Genomic DNA, 17,626 nt, shown 5'->3' on the forward strand with positions numbered 1-17,626 from the left:
AATAAGTAGTTGGGATTGGGTTTTAAAAGATTGGCTGCAATTTAAAAAGTGCAGTCCGTGCGCCCTCTAGTGGATATTCATAAAAGTGTTACAACATCAAGAAGCAAAAAATTTTTTATACATTCTTTGATAAAAACACTGAATAAATACTGACTGTATATATTACAGCAGAAGCACTAATATTTTTACTTTGTTATGCTTTGTTTAGCATAACAGTAGTTTAATAGATAAAGCTCTAAAACACTAATAACACGGTTGGTCCCATAACCCGAGCCCTAGACCCTCAGCTCCTCGGATGTATGCTTGGGTTATATTCTGCCTCGTGTTTTATTCTCTCTTGAAAAAATCTCCTGCAAAATCTAATTTAATTAAAACTGAGTGACACTGAAAGGAATCTTTTGACAGATTGCATCTTTATACTGATTTTTTAGAGCATTACAATCACACTGCGTATTTTCTTACACATTCTGTGCAAGCAGTACACTTTATCCTTTTTTAAAAATAAATGTCACTCTACCCATGATTAGAAATTATAATTTTGAAAAGAGATGTCGTCTGAACATTATTCAGTGCAGCACTTAACACAAAGTGGCAAAGGACAAGTAGCAAGGAACTCTAAAACAAACGTAACCCCACTGAAATAAACAAAAAAAATTAAAATACCTAGTTAGTAACAAAAATAAATTAACACATTAAAATGCCTATCTTTCCAATAAAATATTTTTACAGTTTTTAAGAAAGCAGAGTTCCTCACAAACCAGAACAGCATTTCAATTACAGTAATGACAAATGAAACATTCCCTTTACCACCAATTTTAAAATTACATCAACAACACACCAAAAAACCATGAGACAACATGTTTAAAAGAAAAAAATCTAAAATAGACTTTGTCTAAGGAAGTCACTGATCAGACATCAACAGCTCCTTCACCAGTGCCTGGAATCAACCAGCTCTGGACGAAGGCTCAGTTTTTTCAGAGTTTCGTAGCCGAGCACCATAACTATAGCCGTAGGAGTGGAGGATATGATGCGGGCAGAAAGACCCTTGGTCATCCCCCAGAATCCTTCTTCTCTGAGCAGCTCCTTGAACGTCTCAATGACTGAGGTCCTGCCTTCAACCTGTCAATGCAGACACGGGGTTTTCGTTTTATACTCACAAATATAATAATGACAAATTCAGCAGTTGACGTTTCATGCTACAGAGAACCACTGGACCTTAATCAAGGTCCTTAATCCTCAGCAGATCAGCTTTAAGGCTGAACTGTACTCTGCATCAATTGTTTATAGGATTTGTCTGTAAATTCAGCAAATTCTTAACTGCTAAAAATGAAATACATCCCACAACAGTACCGGTTTTTCTAATATAATTCTATAATGGATTATAATGGAATGAAAGTTAAAACAAGGTCCGTGACGTCGCCCGGTATTGCGCAACCGGGGCCCCACCCTGGAGCCAGGCCCGGGGTTGGGGCTCGCATGCGAGCGCCTGGTGGCCGGGTCTTACCCCATGGGGCCCGGCCGGGCTTAGCCCGAAGGAGTGACGTGGGGCCGATCTCCTGTGGGCCCACCACCTGCAGGAGAAACCGTAAGGGGCTGGTGCATTGTGGATTGGGTGGCAGTCGAAGGCGGGAGCCTCAGCGACCCAATCCCCAGACACGGAATCTGGCTCTAGGGACATGGAATGTCACCTCGCTGGGGGGGAAGGAGCCTGAGCTGGTGCGGGAGGTTGAGAGATACCCACTAGATATAGTTGGGCTCGCCTCCACGCACGGCTTGGGCTCTGGAACCCAACTCCTCGAGAGAGGCTGGGCCCTCTACTACTCTGGAGTTGCCCGCGGTGAGAGGCGGCGGGCTGGTGTGGGCTTGCTCATAGCCCCCCAGCTCAGCAGCCATGTGTTGGAGTTTACCCCAGTGAACGAGAGGGTCGTTTCCCTGCGCCTTCGGGTCGGGGAGAGGCCTCTCACTGTTATTTGTGCTTACGGGCCAAATGGCAGTGTAGAGTACCCGATCTTCTTGGCGTCTCTGGGAGGGGTGCTGGAAAGTGCTCCGACCGGGGACTCCGTCGTTCTACTGGGGGACTTCAACGCTCACGTGGGCAGCGACAGTGACACCTGGAGGGGCGTGATTGGGAGGAACGGCCCCCCTGACCTGAACCCGAGTGGTGTTCTGTTATTGGACTTCTGTGCTAGTCACAGTTTGTCCATAACGAACACCATGTTCAAGCATAAGGGTGTCCATCAGTACACATGGCATCAGGACACCCTAGGTCGGAAGTCGATGATCGACTTTGTGGTTGTTTCATCTGACCTCCGGCCGTATGTCTTGGACACTCGGGTAAAGAGAGGGGCGGAGCTGTCAACTGATCACCACCTGGTGGTGAGTTGGATCCGATGGCCAGGGAGGAAGTTGGACAGACTTGGCAGACCCAAACGTACTGTGAGGGTCCGCTGGGAACGTTTGGCAGAGTCTCCGGTCAGAGAGATCTTCAACTCCCACCTCCGGCAGAGCTTCAACCAGATCCCGAGGGAGGTTGGAGACATTGAGTCTGAGTGGACCATGTTCTCCACCTCCATTGTCGACGCGGCCGCGCGGAGCTGTGGCCGTAAGGTCTCCGGTGCCTGTCGTGGCGGCAATCCCCGAACCCGGTGGTGGACCCCACCGGGTTCCAGTAAGGGATGCCGTCAAGCTGAAGAAGGTGTCCTATCGAGCCTGGTTGGCTCGGGGGACTCCGGAGGCAGCTGATAGGTACCGGAGGGCCAAGCGAGCTTCAGCCCGGGTGGTTGCAGAGGCAAAAACTCGGGTCTGGGAGGAGTTCGGTGAGACCATGGAAAAGGACTATCGGTTGGCCTCGAAGAAATTCTGGCAAACCGTCCGGCGCCTCAGGAGGGGGAAGCAGTGCCCTGCTCACACTGTTTATAGTGGGAGTGGGAATCTGCTGACTTCGACTGGGGACATTCTCGGACGGTGGAAGAAGTACTTCGAGGATCTCCTCAACCCCACCGACATGTCTTCCACTGAGGAAGCAGAGGCAGAGGGCTCAGTTGAGGACTCGTCGATCCCCCAAGCTGAGGTCACTGAGGTGGTTGAGAAGCTCCTCAGTGGCAAGGCACCGGGGGTGGATGAGATCCGCCCTGAGTACCTCAAGTCTCTGGATGTTGTGGGGCTGTCTTGGTTGACACGCCTCTGCAACATCGCGTGGCGTCTGGGGACAGTTCCTCTGGACTGGCAGACTGGGGTGGTGGTCCCTCTGTTTAAGAAAGGGGACCGGAGGGTGTGTTCCAACTATAGGGGGATCACACTCCTCAGCCTCCCCGGAAAAGTCTATGCCAGGATACTGGAGGAGATAGATAGAGGAGAATCCGGCCGATAGTCGAACCTCGGATTCAGGAGGAACAATGCGGGTTTCGTCCCGGTCGTGGAACACTGGACCATCTCTATACCCTCACCAGGTTGCTGGAGGGTTCATGGGAGTTTGCCCAACCAGTCCACATGTGCTTTGTGGATCTGGAGAAGGCATTCGACCGTGTCCCTCGTGGTGATCTGTTGGGGGTGCTCTGGGAGTATGGGGTCCGGGGCCCTCTGCTAAGGGCTGTCCGGTCCCTATATGACCGGAGCAGGAGTTTGGTTCGCATTGCCGGCAGTAAGTCAGACTTGTTCCCGGTGCATGTTGGACTCCGGCAGGGCTGCCCTTTGTCACCGGTTCTGTTCATTATTTATATGGACAGGATTTCTAGGCGCAGCCGGGGGCCGGAGGGAGTCCAGTTTGGGACCACGGGATTTCGTCTCTGCTTTTTGCAGATGATGTTGTCCTGTTGGCTTCTTCAAATCAGGACCTTCAGAGTGCACTGGGACGGTTTGCAGCTGAGTGTGAAGCGGCGGGGATGAGTATCAGCACCTCCAAGTTCGAGGCCTTGGTTCTCAGCCGGAAAAGGGTGGCTTGCCCCCTTCAGGTTGGTGGAGAGCCCCTGCCTCAAGTGGAAGAGTTTAAGTATCTTGGGGTCTTGTTCACGAGTGAGGGAAGGATGGAGCGGGAGATCGACAGGCGGATCGGTGTATCTTCTGCAGTGATGCGGTCGATATACCGGTCTGTTGTGGTGAAGAAAGAGCTGAGCCGCAAGGCAAAGCTCTCTATTTACCAGTCGATCTACGTTCCTACCCTCACCTATGGTCATGAGCTTTGGGTCATGACCGAAAGGACAAGATCCCGGATACAGGCGGCCGAAATGAGTTTCCTCCGCAGGGTGGCTGGGCGCTCCCTTAGAGATAGGGTGAGGAGCTCAGTCACTCGGGAGGAGCTCAGAGTAGAGCCGCTGCTCCTCCACATCGAGAGGGGTCAGCTGAGGTGGCTCGGGCATCTCTTCCGGATGCCTCCTGGACGCCTCCCTGGGATGGTGTTCCGGGCATGTCCAACTGGGAGGAGGCCCCGGGGAAGACCTAGGACACGCTGGAGGGACTATGTCTCTCGGCTGGCCTGGGAACGCCTCGGTATTCCCCCGGAGGAGCTGGAGGAAGTGTCTGGGGAGAGGGAAGTCTGGGTGTCCCTGCTTAGACTGCTGCCCCCGCGACCCGGCCCCGGATAAGCGGTAGAAGATGGAGGGATGGATGGATTATAATGGGTATATCTGTGGCTTTATCTGAATTAAACTCACAACCTCCATTTAAATCTTATAATCCACACTTCAGTCAATGTTTCACATAAAATCCTATAGACTACTAGCTGAAGCTATGTTTTAAAAAACACTTAAGAAAAGTAGAATACCTGAACTCTGGCTCGGACGACATCCATCGGATTGGTGACAGTGGATGAAGTGGCAGCTGCTAGTGGTCCAGCCATGGCTTGCAGTACTAAATGTGGGCAGTCACTCGGTGCCATTTTGGAGAGCTGTTCTGTGGAAAAGCAGAAAGTGCATTATATTCTGGGATACACCGATATCTCCTTCTGCCTTTTCAGTATGATATGGACAAACACTTCAAGATGGTGTGAAAATGCTGTTTGTTATCCTACCGCCTATTTTCTCCTTCAGCTAACGACGTGCTTAAAATGAGACAAGACAAATAACATTGCTTTACAATCCCTCACACACAATCATGACGAATATGGATGCGGTTAAAAGAGACATCTAATGCATTCCTGATAAAGCTTTGAAGACCTGTCTGATGCAGGTTCTCAGGCTTGAAGGCAAACTGAACTCTCCTTAAAGATTATTATTGTCATATACATAAAAACAACACAGTATTCTCTTATTAAATAAATAGCGACTGACTTTCATGATTACAAAACTGAAGGATGTCTGGAACAAGCCCTTCCTCTCTGTGGCGTGTGAAAAGAATGTTGGCTGCACTTTCATTAATCTGTCAGCATAAGTACAAGCTGGTGTGAAACACCCATTATGGTTATGACTGAAATATCACATGCTTAAAAGGTTATTGCTTCAGTGCAAAGGTGTAGACTTGTAAGTACATTACACACAAATAAGAGAATACAGTTCTTGTAAAAGGAGAGTAAAAAAAGTGGATGCAACTCTGGTTCTAAATCAAATCAAAAGCTTGAAATGTTTTTGATTGTATTGATTTTTTTTTTAATTATTATTAATTATGTTGCTCTTCCCATTTTAAACAATAAAACCATCTCAGAAACATGAAAAGTCATTAATCAAAACCGTCCAGTTTCAGCAGTTCAAACTTACCAGCATAAAAGTGGTAAAAAGGCCACCAGACTGCGCTGTTGGGTATGTATGTGAGAAGAGATGCCACATATCCTCTGTAAAACCCACGGAACCCATCAGCTGCAAATATCTGACCTATAATGTCTCTTGTCTGTCCAAAACTGACACTGTGTTTTGCTCCACATGTCGCATTTGATTTGACTTTAAAGCGCGTCAGATGCTGCCCTTCACCCTGCATCATAAGCTGCTGAGAGATCATGTCGATGGGGACTGTTATACTCTGGGCAACAAGAGATGCTGACCCTCCTGCCACCAGCGACTTTACGGTGTTGTCCTTGGAGTAACTGGAGACGTACTTCCTTACCAGCTCGTACGTCGTGATATACGCCTGGCCTGATATGAGCGTAAAGGTGTTCACCATGAAGCCTCGGTAAAGTCCTCTAATCCCCTCAGCGCTCAGGATTTTCCGGAAGGCATCATAGGTGCCGCTATATAGAGTTTTTCCTTTCTGAACTTGCAGCCTGGTGCGGATGAGCATGGCGGGGTAGACCGTAGCACGGATAGTCATGGTCATAAAGACACCGAAAGAGTAGAACTTGCGCTTGTCCAAGTCCTCCCATTCTATGATTTGGATGTTCCTCTTCTGCTGCATGGCTTCTGCCTGGAGCGCCTAGCGATGGCCTCAGGCCCGTCCACCTGGGGGGAAAGATTTTTGTCATTTATTGCATTTTACTGTGACCCTTGATATGTTAAAAAAAAATAAGGTGAGGTTCATTTCTCAAATCTGTTCGGTCACATGATTTTCTTAACATCAGTCTTGACAATAGTGCAAACTGTAATTCAGATAATTGTTTCATTGTTTTAACGCTTCTATAGTATCAAATCATTCTCGATCCAAGGCTAAGCATTAAAGCACTTTCACAACTGAGGTGTTGTCAATTAACGAAGATGTTACACAATATTACAAAAAAAAAACTGCAAACAATAAATACATTTTTTGAATCTTGAATCGTTTTTTAATGTATACGCTTTTGTGTTTTGTTCTTCAAATCTGATACTCATATATCCTTAACATTAATATATGCTTCACATACCTTACTTACTTACTGTGCCAATGTGCAAAGGTTATTTGTGAAAAGTTTTAGTTAACTCTCTCATACAAAAACCACCCAATGCATCTGTCCATATTTAGACCATGCTAACTTATTATTACTACGAACCACAATAGCTACAGTATTATTATTATTATTATTATTAATAAAAACATTAGAAATGCAGATCTCATGCTTTGAAATCCCATGCTAGCAACATTCATAGCATTTCTAGCCTTTTTACTGCTGTGTGCTAAAAAGTACAGAAAATATATACACTTTCTGCTGTATCCTAGCTGGTATATTGCCCCAAATCTTTAAATCTGTTTAAAAATGTCTACATTGATAATTCGTCTCCAGAATTCTTGTCTTCGTAACTACAGTAACATTAGCTGTCTGACAAGCTAGCAATAATGCAGAATTAGCATAGCACCCTGCTAGCAAACCCTGTTGTAAAGGAAACAAGGACACTTGAGCATAGCAATAACACCTAACACGAAGCTAGCATAAAAAATAACTGTCTGTACATCCTTACATCTTTTTTTTCAACACACGCAGAAATAATTAAATCCATGCAGATACTAGCAGGGATGTGTGTTCTTAGCTTGTAGCTAAATCAGAGCTAGCTATGTGTGTATATCATGAGAGGAAGACAGAAACTAGCTAGCTAACATGACAGCTAAAACCTGACCCTGACTTATTGGCTAATTTCTTTAGACTTGCACCATTGTACATTCACAGAAAAAAGTTCTTACCTTGCAGCAAACTATGTTAACTAAACCACATTCGAGTGTTTACAACTAACCTGCCCATTTGAGTTTGTATAACGACTCAACAGAGCAGGAAACGGTCACAGCCTCAGAATAAAGTTCACATGTCTGTGTCCTAAATCACTACCTACTAAATAAGTGCACTATATAGTGTACTAAGTAATGCATTTGGGATGCGCCTCAAAAAAAGAATGAAGAAAAAAAAAGTGGTTTGTAAAATTCTGTAGGTGTTGATTTTGCATCTGTTAAAATACATGTCAAAGATATGTCAAAATACATATCTTCTTTTCATCATTATTGGCATTTATAAGATGCAAGAATTCCAATAGGAATAATAAGAATCAGAATCATAATCAAAATCATGTTGACTCACACAAGGAATTTGGTTCCAGCTGTTTATAGTAAGAACACTAAGTTGGGTTACCTTGCATTTATAGCTGTCTCCGTACTCTTTTATATGTTCTCACAAATTGTTCCACAGTTCCACATTTGTGGAATTCTCCTTTACTTTAGCCACAAATCATGGCTCACTGTCTCTGTCGACTTTCACATGTTCTTGCTGTTGGGTTCTTCAGTTGCCTCCACTGTCTATTGTCTAAAATTATGCAGGTAGATGGATTGTTTGTGCTTAGATTGTTGAAGTCTGGATGTTTGCTGGCATCCATCTCCTACAGTACCTTGCACCCAGTATACCCAAGATAGGCTGTGTATCCATCACAACCGTAAACAGGATAGAGGGCACACTGAAGAACGCTGAAATTAATTAGAACTAGAAGTACAACTATAACCAGAAATAACTAAAAGAAAAAAAAAATAAGAAGAAGAAGAAGAAGAAGAAGAAGAAGAAGACGAGGAGGAAGAAGCCGCCTTTATTATTTACATATACATTATAGCAAAGTGCAATCATTTTTGTTGACATACCCCAGTTTTCCCAGGAAGTTGGAATCAGAGGGCAGGGAGGGACTTGCTCAAGGGCCCAACAATGGCAGCTTGTCTGTTGAGCCTGAATTTTGGCTAATAACTTTATAAATTAACAAAATTTTAGAAATAAATGAAACAAACTTATGGACAGAAATAAACAGATATATTGACTAGTGGACATTGAATGTCATGCTCTAGCTGAAACAGCAGATGGTGCTGCAAAATGCTTCACTGTCCAACATGAGACATAGTATTGTATGTATTAATTTAGTGCATCCTAAACATGCAATAAGCTGTTCGACTGTAAAAAAGCCTGAAGAAAAAAAAATGAAGGTATTTCATGTGACTCGTTGGCATTTATTTATATACATTTTGAAGCACTACATATTTGTTATATGTCACTTGGCATTTTTGATAAACCCTCTATGGAACAAACTACAGCATCCAAGTTCACTATGAGGTTACACTACAACCACATTTGATACGGCTGTATTTACAACATAAACCATTTGGCACGAGTAATTAAGGTCTTAGCAGACATTCTGATTAAAGTCAGCTGTCACCAACAGCACAACCACACGTTATGCTTTAGACTGTAAAACCCCCTCTATTATTCAGGGGCTCCATGTTCTCCCAAACTATGTCCAAGCCAAGAATCCACCGCAATGGAATTTGTGTTGTCGGCCTCATTACTGTACTTCACACACTATAAAACCTCTATGTCTTTGAACTTTTCTGTTTTCAAAGTCTGTACTGCATTTCTTCAGCAAGTTCAGCTATCCCTGGCTGATTCACAGATACTCTCAATTTGCAAGATTTGTGTTGAGTTGTAATCTGTGTTGTACGATTCACAGGGAAGAATCCCAAATCAATCAAATTACAGCTTGGTGAAAGCAGAATATGGACATTTTCTTCGTCCATTTTTCCATAAATTGCTCTGACACCAGTTCGACCGGTTCATTTTTAATTCTAAAACCGGTTCAAATGAATTTTATTAATTTAAAAAGTGTTTTGAAAACCTAATTACATGTTAATGAAATGCATGATTACATGATTCGGTGCCATCTATACTATAGCTCATAATGCACTTTATCATGCTTGTATTATGCTAGTAATGAGTGACATAAATAGATCTAATATGTTTAATGTGTTTATATATAGCTAACTAACGTATCTTTAACCAAAGCAGGATTGTATTTTATGTCTTAACGTGTCCTCCTCAGCTGTTCTGAGGTCAGAACATCGCTGGTTGTCTTTGAGTAATAGTTTTATGCAAAGTGGACTGGATTGTGCAACTACGTTATTAGCCACTGATTCTATATTAAAGATAACTGGAGATGGATGAGAGAGAAAAATAAAATACAGACTTGTGAATCTACCAGACTGTCTAGACTGAATGCAAAATAAAAAAATTAATTGTTTTTGTTCAGCACATTTCATGTTCTTGCATTGTTTAAACTTATTCAGAATTATTCAGAATACAGTGTTCAGAAAAAGTCCAGAAAATTCAAAGCATTATTAAACTGAAGTACACAGGTTGGCTATATGACCACGCATTTTGTTGCTTAATATCTCAGAGTTCAAGCCTATAATAAGCAAAAGTAATGGCTACAAAAGCAAAAGTATTGTCACAGTGTGACGTGATTAGACGTAAGAATATGTGAGACAATACCATAGCTCCGTTTGTGCTGAATTAAACAAAAACAAAAGGCACTTTACTCATGTATAGGTTTTATGATCAGTACAGTCATGGGCATGATGTGACCATTAGATTCGGTTGATATGTTTACAGTTGAACAAACTAATTCAGTGTAAATCAAATCACAGAAATTGCACATGAGAAATTCTTCAACAAAGAGCACTGAGCCAATGGTGTTTTTTTTAGCTTTAATTCTGTTGTTTTTTTTTGTAGTCTTGTGATGATTTGTGATTTTTTGTAGTCTTGTGATAGTCTCTTATTTAGACATAAAACAAACTAAGATGAATGATGTAACACCTGTCAGCAGTGAAGTCTCATGCAGTGAGAGAAGAACATGGTGGTTTAAAATGGTGTTGAACTGAACTGCCTTCATTGGACACCCGCTCTCTGATGGAGAGGAGAGACGGAGCCTATCAGCACCAGATAGGAGCTCTGGCTAAATGTCTTCGGTGTAAACATGGCAGTGGAAGGTAGTGGAATGCCTTCGCTGTGGGGGCGGGAAAGAGGTCAACAAGAGGCCAAGGCAGGTGGTGTGTATCAGCTCTTTGGATGACAGTAGCACCCCCTGCACCATCCAAACACAGGCAGAGCGCCGAGGCCTTGGTTAACAAATCAAGGAAAAAGAACATTGGTGGAGCAGAGGAAAATAAAACAAATCTGTTTTTTCTTTTCATGTTTATCTTATTTATATACATATAAATTGAGATTGTAGCTATTTCAAACTTTCTCACTTAAAAAAAATTCGAAAGGAACAATTTAATTGTCTGCAATTGTACATGATTTATGATCTTACATGATGTTAGGATCAGTAATGAATACACGTGAATCCTACCATGTGTCCTGTCTTAGAAACATACATGTTGATTTGTACAAAGAAGGGAGTCATATAACACTAGGTCTATTAGTTGACTTTACATTCTCAGCAGAAATCGTGTTTTGTTTTAGTATCCTCCCTGAGAAACGGTGTCTCTCACAGCCCCTGGAGGAGTGTTACTTTGGCTAATGTGAGCAGTAACTGTTTTTACAGTTAACTTTCACTATCCTAAAAATGTGATCCTATTGATGATATGTAAATAGTCATGGCAAAAAAATGTATAGTCCAATGACAGAAGAAAAAAATTTAATGTAACTAGAGCATTTGCAACTGTACTATTTACGTAATAGAATAATAGATTAATACACAATAGAATTTAATTTGTTTTGCTTTCCTCATCAGAATGATGTCCTCGATTTTACTGTATCACCGAAATGAAATGGAAAGCTGAATACATGGTGACAACTGACCATTGCACCACCTGTGACTCTGGTCTCTAGTGGTCATCTCGCCCTGTCCATGCTGCGGCTGTCAGCTGCCGTCCTCGCTAACTCTCAGCTCATCAATGCGGCTTTTGTTCTTCAGAGTTAATCGTCCTACCGCATGAAGTGCAGCGCATAACAACGGCTTGGCTTCATAAAACACACAAAGCCATTTTCGAACACAAAAATTTTCGAACAACAAGAGTCGAAATCTATATTTTTTTTAAGTGACAAATGAACAAGGTGTAGATAATGAGGTTGCAGTGTAATGAGACTGCAGTGTAGTTAGTCTGCTCTAAAGTAAATATTGTAATTAATCTAGCATTTATTTTCCACTTGAAACCATGTCAAGTAGAACCTAAGACCTCCGTCTAACACGTGTTAAGTTTCATTCTGTTCCAGTGTATTTGCACATAAAAATGATTGCTGAAGTGTTTTAGAAAACATTAGAAAACATTGTAGGGAATATCATTATTCCCTACAAAAAATAGCAGACCATTCTGTCATAGGAAAATAATCAACAATGGGATATGATATGATGTCAGACACGAAGCAAAGTTACATCTTCACCTCAAAGTTGCCTGTGATTAATGTAGGTACAGTAATATCAGCTAGAAACGGTCATTCCCTCACAATCTTTTGACATTAGACTGAAAAATATGTGTTTTTTATGAGTGGATTTAGTGGATTAATTGACATTAACAAACCATAGTAAAAATTATGTAATAATGTTCAAAATAAGTAACAGTGTATAACTGTAAGTAATGCTAATACCCCTTCCACCCTACTGCGGACGAGCCAGGACAGAAATGATAAATTCTTTCTTAAGCATACAAAGCCTCACTGTATCTACACATGCAACATAACTGAAGTTCAGCTGTAAGATTACAAAGACCATTTCGACCTAAACACAACTCCAACACCAAACGAGTAAATGAGCAGATAGAAAAAATGTGTAAAGATTGCACACGCAACAAATCAACAAATCTAACACAAGCATTCGGACACTACACGTTACAAACACAACCGGAATCTGCAGATTCTAACAGTACAAAAATATATAGAGATTTTTTTTTTTTTTTTGCTGTGTTCCATCTCCTCTTACTCTGACCTGGTAAAACATATACTTATTCTAAGTACCAGAATTATTCAAATACACCTTGTAGTTTGACACTCATTTTAAACCGAGCATGTCGTTTTCAAGCAAGAGGCTCAAAAATAGGCCTGGGGTTGAACAGGGTTGAGCATCCCACCGACGACTATGAAAATGTCCAGATAATCTTAGCATAAATAATTTACAGTATATTACAAAATATATGCTGATAAACTACAAAGTTTAGGCCTTAAGCTGTAAATATTGGGAGCCACTATTCAGTGTGACTTATGACTTTTTCCAGTCATCACCCCAAACATGTACATTAAAAAGTTAATATTAAGAAACAAATTTTAACTCATGGAGTAAATCATTGGTTAATTCAGATGTTCACTGTTCGGCAATTTATGATTTTTTATTTATTTATTTATTTTACATTTATGGCTTATTAATGCAGAATTTTTAAAAGAATAAAAAATACACTAAATAATGTTAAATAAGGAAACCTTAATATAAAGTTTTACTTTAGTGTTTTAGGGGTCTACCGAGAATCTTAAGAAAAAACCTCAAAGGGAAAAACTAAGCATCCAACACTCAGTATCTTTTTGTTTCCTTGCGTATCAAAAGCAAAATAATTTTTCTCCATAATAATTTAATGTTTTAAATTTTAAAGCTTTTACACTATGCTTCATTAAGGACAGACTTTGTTGGATTTTGTAAAAATCTCTATAACATCATAATATAAATATATAAATAATAATATAATTGTGTTCACCTTTTCCTTCTTTTATTTGCATATCATTTATGACAGTTAGTCCTCAATATGTATAAGGCATTATCTTTGCCAATACTATTATTTACACCATTGATAAATGTAAAGTAATAGTTTTCACTATTTGTTCCTCTAATTATTCTTCTTAGTAGACTCGGGCCTTTAGACTGCACAGATTTAGGTAATCAAATGTAATATGGAGAAACACAGCATTTGGGATGTGAATTATGCAAACCTCTGCGTCGCCTGAAGATCACAGTGAGCACGGTGTTCAGCTGTGGAGAGAAACATGGTCTGACAGACCCACTCAAGGGGGAGGATCTCTATCAAATATTCATCTTCTTTGCGACTAAAGCAAGGCTTTGCAGAGATGATGGACTACAGGTTAATGACCTGAAACGCCAGTCCTCTAGCTCATGTCCACTCTGGAATGTTTCCCCGTTCTTTATCAATCCCCTTTTTCAAGCCTGTTCTGCTGAATGTTACAATTTCCTTCTGAAGAAAAGAAAAAAAACAAGCTTAATTAGAATGATTCATATATTATTAGATAACATTTGACAATATTTACACTTAATAACACTTGCATGTTGATTTATGGTGCTAATGGCCATTTTAAAGTTTTGAAAGTTTTTTTACAAATTAATTTTGTAAATATTAAAAAATATTACAATTCTTATTGTTTACTAATAAATAAAACAAAAATATAAAACCCATATTTTTATATTGTTATTATATGAAGGCCAGGACATTTTGAAATGAAATATTACCTAGAAAAAAATATATAGAAATAACCGTTTTGTAAATATGAAACCCCAGATTGATATTAGTGGGAATGGCTTTGTGAATCTATTACTATAAATATTGCTTATATTACCATATATATTTTTTTTAAATAATTCCAATAATTCTAATAACTCTAAAGACATTTCTGTCCTCCTTATCTGTTATAGCTTTCATCATCTGCCTGAAGTCTCATGTCCCAGTTAAGCTTTAACACAGCACCTTCATTCAGTCTTTAGCAGCACCATGCATCACTGAATCTCCAAAATCTTCTGTTCAATATTTGATAAGATTAGTTTATACCTCAGTGCTTTTCAAATACAGTGTACTGAGGGTGCACAGAGAAGCTTGATGTACTTTCGCAACAATAGATCTGTGTCTTGTATCTAATAATGGACTAAACAGATATTTATTTGTATACTAATTTGTGTCAGGTTTGTGTATATTTATACTACATTTACACTGAAATATTTTTTTAGATTAGTTTGAGCTATTTTATTATGAATGAAATATCTTAAAGCTAAACTTTGAAAGGTGGAGCTTAAAAGCATTATTAATCCATGTTTTGTGATCAGAAACATGTTCTCATATGGGTGTCATGCTGGCATAGTAGGAAGTGTTGCTACGCCAGAGCTCCAGTTAACTCCACAAGTTCAATCCAGATCTAGTCTTCAGGGTCTTTCCCATGTCTGCATACCGCAGGAAAACCTCCCAAAAACATACCAGATGGCTTGGCGACTCCTACCTGTGAATGAGTGTGTGGATGTGTGTGCACGATACAATGGACAAGCATCCAGATGCACAACTGCACTGACCAGGAAAAATCCGTTAAAATGAAGATGAATTGATCAATGAATGCACTCATATGTAGCTTATACACTGTAATTTGCTTAGTAAGAAAGTGCAAGATATAACAATATTAAACGTAAACATCGTGTCTGAAACTAGGCCCAAATATGGCAATGTTGCATCTCTATTTTTATGAAAACGTGTACAGTATGAACAAACAAAAGCTGGAAAAATTCCCCACAAATCAGCGATTATTTCAAACAAAACTGATCATATTTCAGTTTGTGTTTATTTAACTTCCGTGTAAACAATAAACATGGCTAATTTTGGCACTGGGTTTGCTTTTACTGTGAAGTGGCCCTGAGAGCGAAGCAATGAACTCCAGCTCTTTGTTCAATGTGTTTGTGTGTCCTCAGTCATGAGTGACAGATTGACTGTAGCCAAAGCTAAAAGCAACACAGATCACAGTTGGCCATCATGCTGATGTTACTGTAGGTTGCAGAGATTGGTGTGAGAGTGTGTGAGCTTGCCAGCTTGTGTGTGTATTGGCTACTCGTTGGCTCCTTCAGAAACACAATAACAGCACTTTAAGTCCACTTCTCTAGGTGCTGTTGTGTAACATTTTTACACCATGGATTCCTAACCTAATGCTAATGAAATAACTAACACTAAAATGACAAGAGAAGGCTTAAATGTTATATCTAGTAACTTGTAATTAGAAGACTATGATAGAGAGCTCATATTTTTTTCCCCGAAGATGTCAGAAGATCCGAAGTTTCAGCAGACGGTGGATATGCGCTGAGGCACAGAGGACACTGGGAACACAAGCTAAGTGCTGTGGAGCTTTGTGACGCTGATATGATGGGATGGGTTCAGTGAGGCGTAGGGTGGAGGAGTACAAGACGAGGTGGCTTTTGGAACAAAGGGCCTGCTCTTCTCGAACAGAGTATGAAGGCCTCATTGGTGGGGTTTGGGGTCTCACTATATGCCATTTGTGTGGTGGAGATTATGTGCCAGTAATGAGCAGTCAGTGAGAAATGAAAGGTTGATGGAGAAAGAATACCCATGGCCACAGTGGCGTATTGGTGCACCACAAGAGACCTTGACTTCATCGGCTTGTCGTATGTTTTATATCTTCTAAAACAGACTAATGAAATTGGGGCGCAATAACTATAATGCAATGTAAGAGAAGTCATGAACAAAAATGGACTGATCATATTTGTGTCTAATCATATTTCCTTGAATAATATCTAGGATCAACACTGCTCTCCGTGCCAGTCAGTTCCACTCACCTAATCATTGCACATGTCAGTTTTCAAGAGCTTTACACTGATAATACTATCTCACACTCCATGATTATCACCAGTTTTGGGTGCTGTGCTTTATTTTTAAACCACTGGAACTGCACCAACATCTGAAATATCCAAAGCATGCAAAAACGTAACATATATGTTTGCTTTGTGTAGCATAATTGTTGCATTAACACTTTAAAAACGTCTTTTTGAAGTAATCTATATAAAGGTTTATACAAAAGGTCTATCCAATTATTTCATTTTTAAAGCATTTCCAAGTGACTTTGCTCCGTTCAATGTGCATGTGGTTATAAATAATATTCACTTATGTATGATGAAATGTGATGAAGTGAATTTGCCTTTATTTAGACATAAAGTATAAAGCTGAATTATGTCAATCCCTAAAAAGGCAATGTTCCAAACTTTCAGAAAGACCTTCGCTCTGATTGTGTTTTCAGACAATGTCAGGAAACCATGTGGCCTTTAAAGCACAATTAGCCCTGACTCATTCAAACCGAAACTGTTCCATATTCACAAGTGAGATAATTGTTTGAACTGCCAAATAGTGATTGTGTATACTGCATTCTTTAGTTGGAAATTCTGATTAGTCTGACCTGACTTTTTTTTGTTTGTTTGTTTGTTTTTTGTTGTCTGTGTATTTTTCTTTTCAAAACTCAGTGACAAAGTAATTTGTCTCATAGAGTCCAGTGGACAACACAGTGTCTCCCTTGCAGTGGGGTCACTCAATTCTTTATATAGTTATTACAAAAAAAAAAATCACAATTCAGCATTGCCAGCATGTTGTGTTTAATTTTGAGAACTTATCACTATTATTTTTAGTGATCTCTTAAATTAATGGGGTTTTATCTAACCTTTAATAACTGAAAAACATATTTTAATACACATTTGATCCATCAGCCTATTCAGGGGTTTCTGGCTGCAATTTTCTATACGAATGGATTTGAAATGTTACACACACACACACACACACACACACACACACACACACACACAGAAAGAGAGAGAACAAACGTCTGATGTCTTTTAGATTTCTGTTTATTACTCAAAATGGCATGCAATTGAAAATATATTTAAACATTTTTATATAAAACGACAATAAACAAACTTACAAATTACTACTAAAATAGTGTGAATATTATAAAATATGACTGAACACGGCTTATGTCTCTGATTCCCAAAATTATATAAATATAACAATCATGTTTGATAAATAGTGATCGTACAACACCTAATCAAGAAATGGTCTACAACCCATTGGGGTGGCATAAAGGTGATTAATATGTCGTATTTATTTCCAAAACTAACCTTGAATTAATGGATTACGACCCTGGACACCATACATAAAGGATTAAGGACAGAAAAGGAATTACTCCAACCTGGCAACCCTGCAGGGGAAGGGCTTTGGTACATGTAGACCAGCTGTAGCTTCTCTGTCT

At 40.2% G+C, this 17,626-nt stretch overlaps 1 protein-coding gene across 3 annotated transcripts; it reads right to left on the bottom strand.

The window, feature by feature from the left end:
• Positions 1–394: 394 nt before the first annotated feature.
• slc25a44b (solute carrier family 25 member 44b) lies at positions 395–7,650 on the bottom strand. Of its 3 annotated transcripts, none has more exons than XM_060859644.1 (4): positions 7,513–7,650; positions 5,688–6,362; positions 4,760–4,887; positions 395–1,119 (listed from the first exon to the last, which is right to left on the bottom strand). In XM_060859644.1, exons 2-4 carry the CDS (start codon positions 6,316–6,318, stop codon positions 928–930), a joined length of 951 nt encoding a protein of 316 aa, XP_060715627.1. In that variant the 5' UTR covers positions 6,319–6,362; positions 7,513–7,650; the 3' UTR covers positions 395–927. The 3 variants fall into 3 exon arrangements, 2 of the variants coding, with proteins under 2 accessions (XP_060715627.1, XP_060715629.1); XM_060859646.1 differs by having other exon boundaries at positions 7,563–7,634; XR_009647675.1 differs by having other exon boundaries at positions 982–1,119; positions 4,760–4,882.
• Positions 7,651–17,626: the final 9,976 nt, after the last annotated feature.

The sequence above is a fragment of the Tachysurus vachellii genome, chromosome 23 (genome assembly GCF_030014155.1).
Source record: "Tachysurus vachellii isolate PV-2020 chromosome 23, HZAU_Pvac_v1, whole genome shotgun sequence".
NCBI lineage: Eukaryota > Metazoa > Chordata > Actinopteri > Siluriformes > Bagridae > Tachysurus > Tachysurus vachellii.

Coding starts and splice junctions, on each gene's coding strand:
- slc25a44b (XM_060859644.1), bottom strand. CDS start 6,318: ATGCAGCAGAAGAGGAACATCCAAATCATAGAATGGGAGGACTTGGAC. Junction 4,888..5,687: donor TTTTTACCACTTTTATGCTG/GTAAGTTTGAAC, acceptor GCTTTTCCACAG/AACAGCTCTCCAAAATGGCA. Junction 1,120..4,759: donor TCGTCCGAGCCAGAGTTCAG/GTATTCTACTTT, acceptor CTGCATTGACAG/GTTGAAGGCAGGACCTCAGT.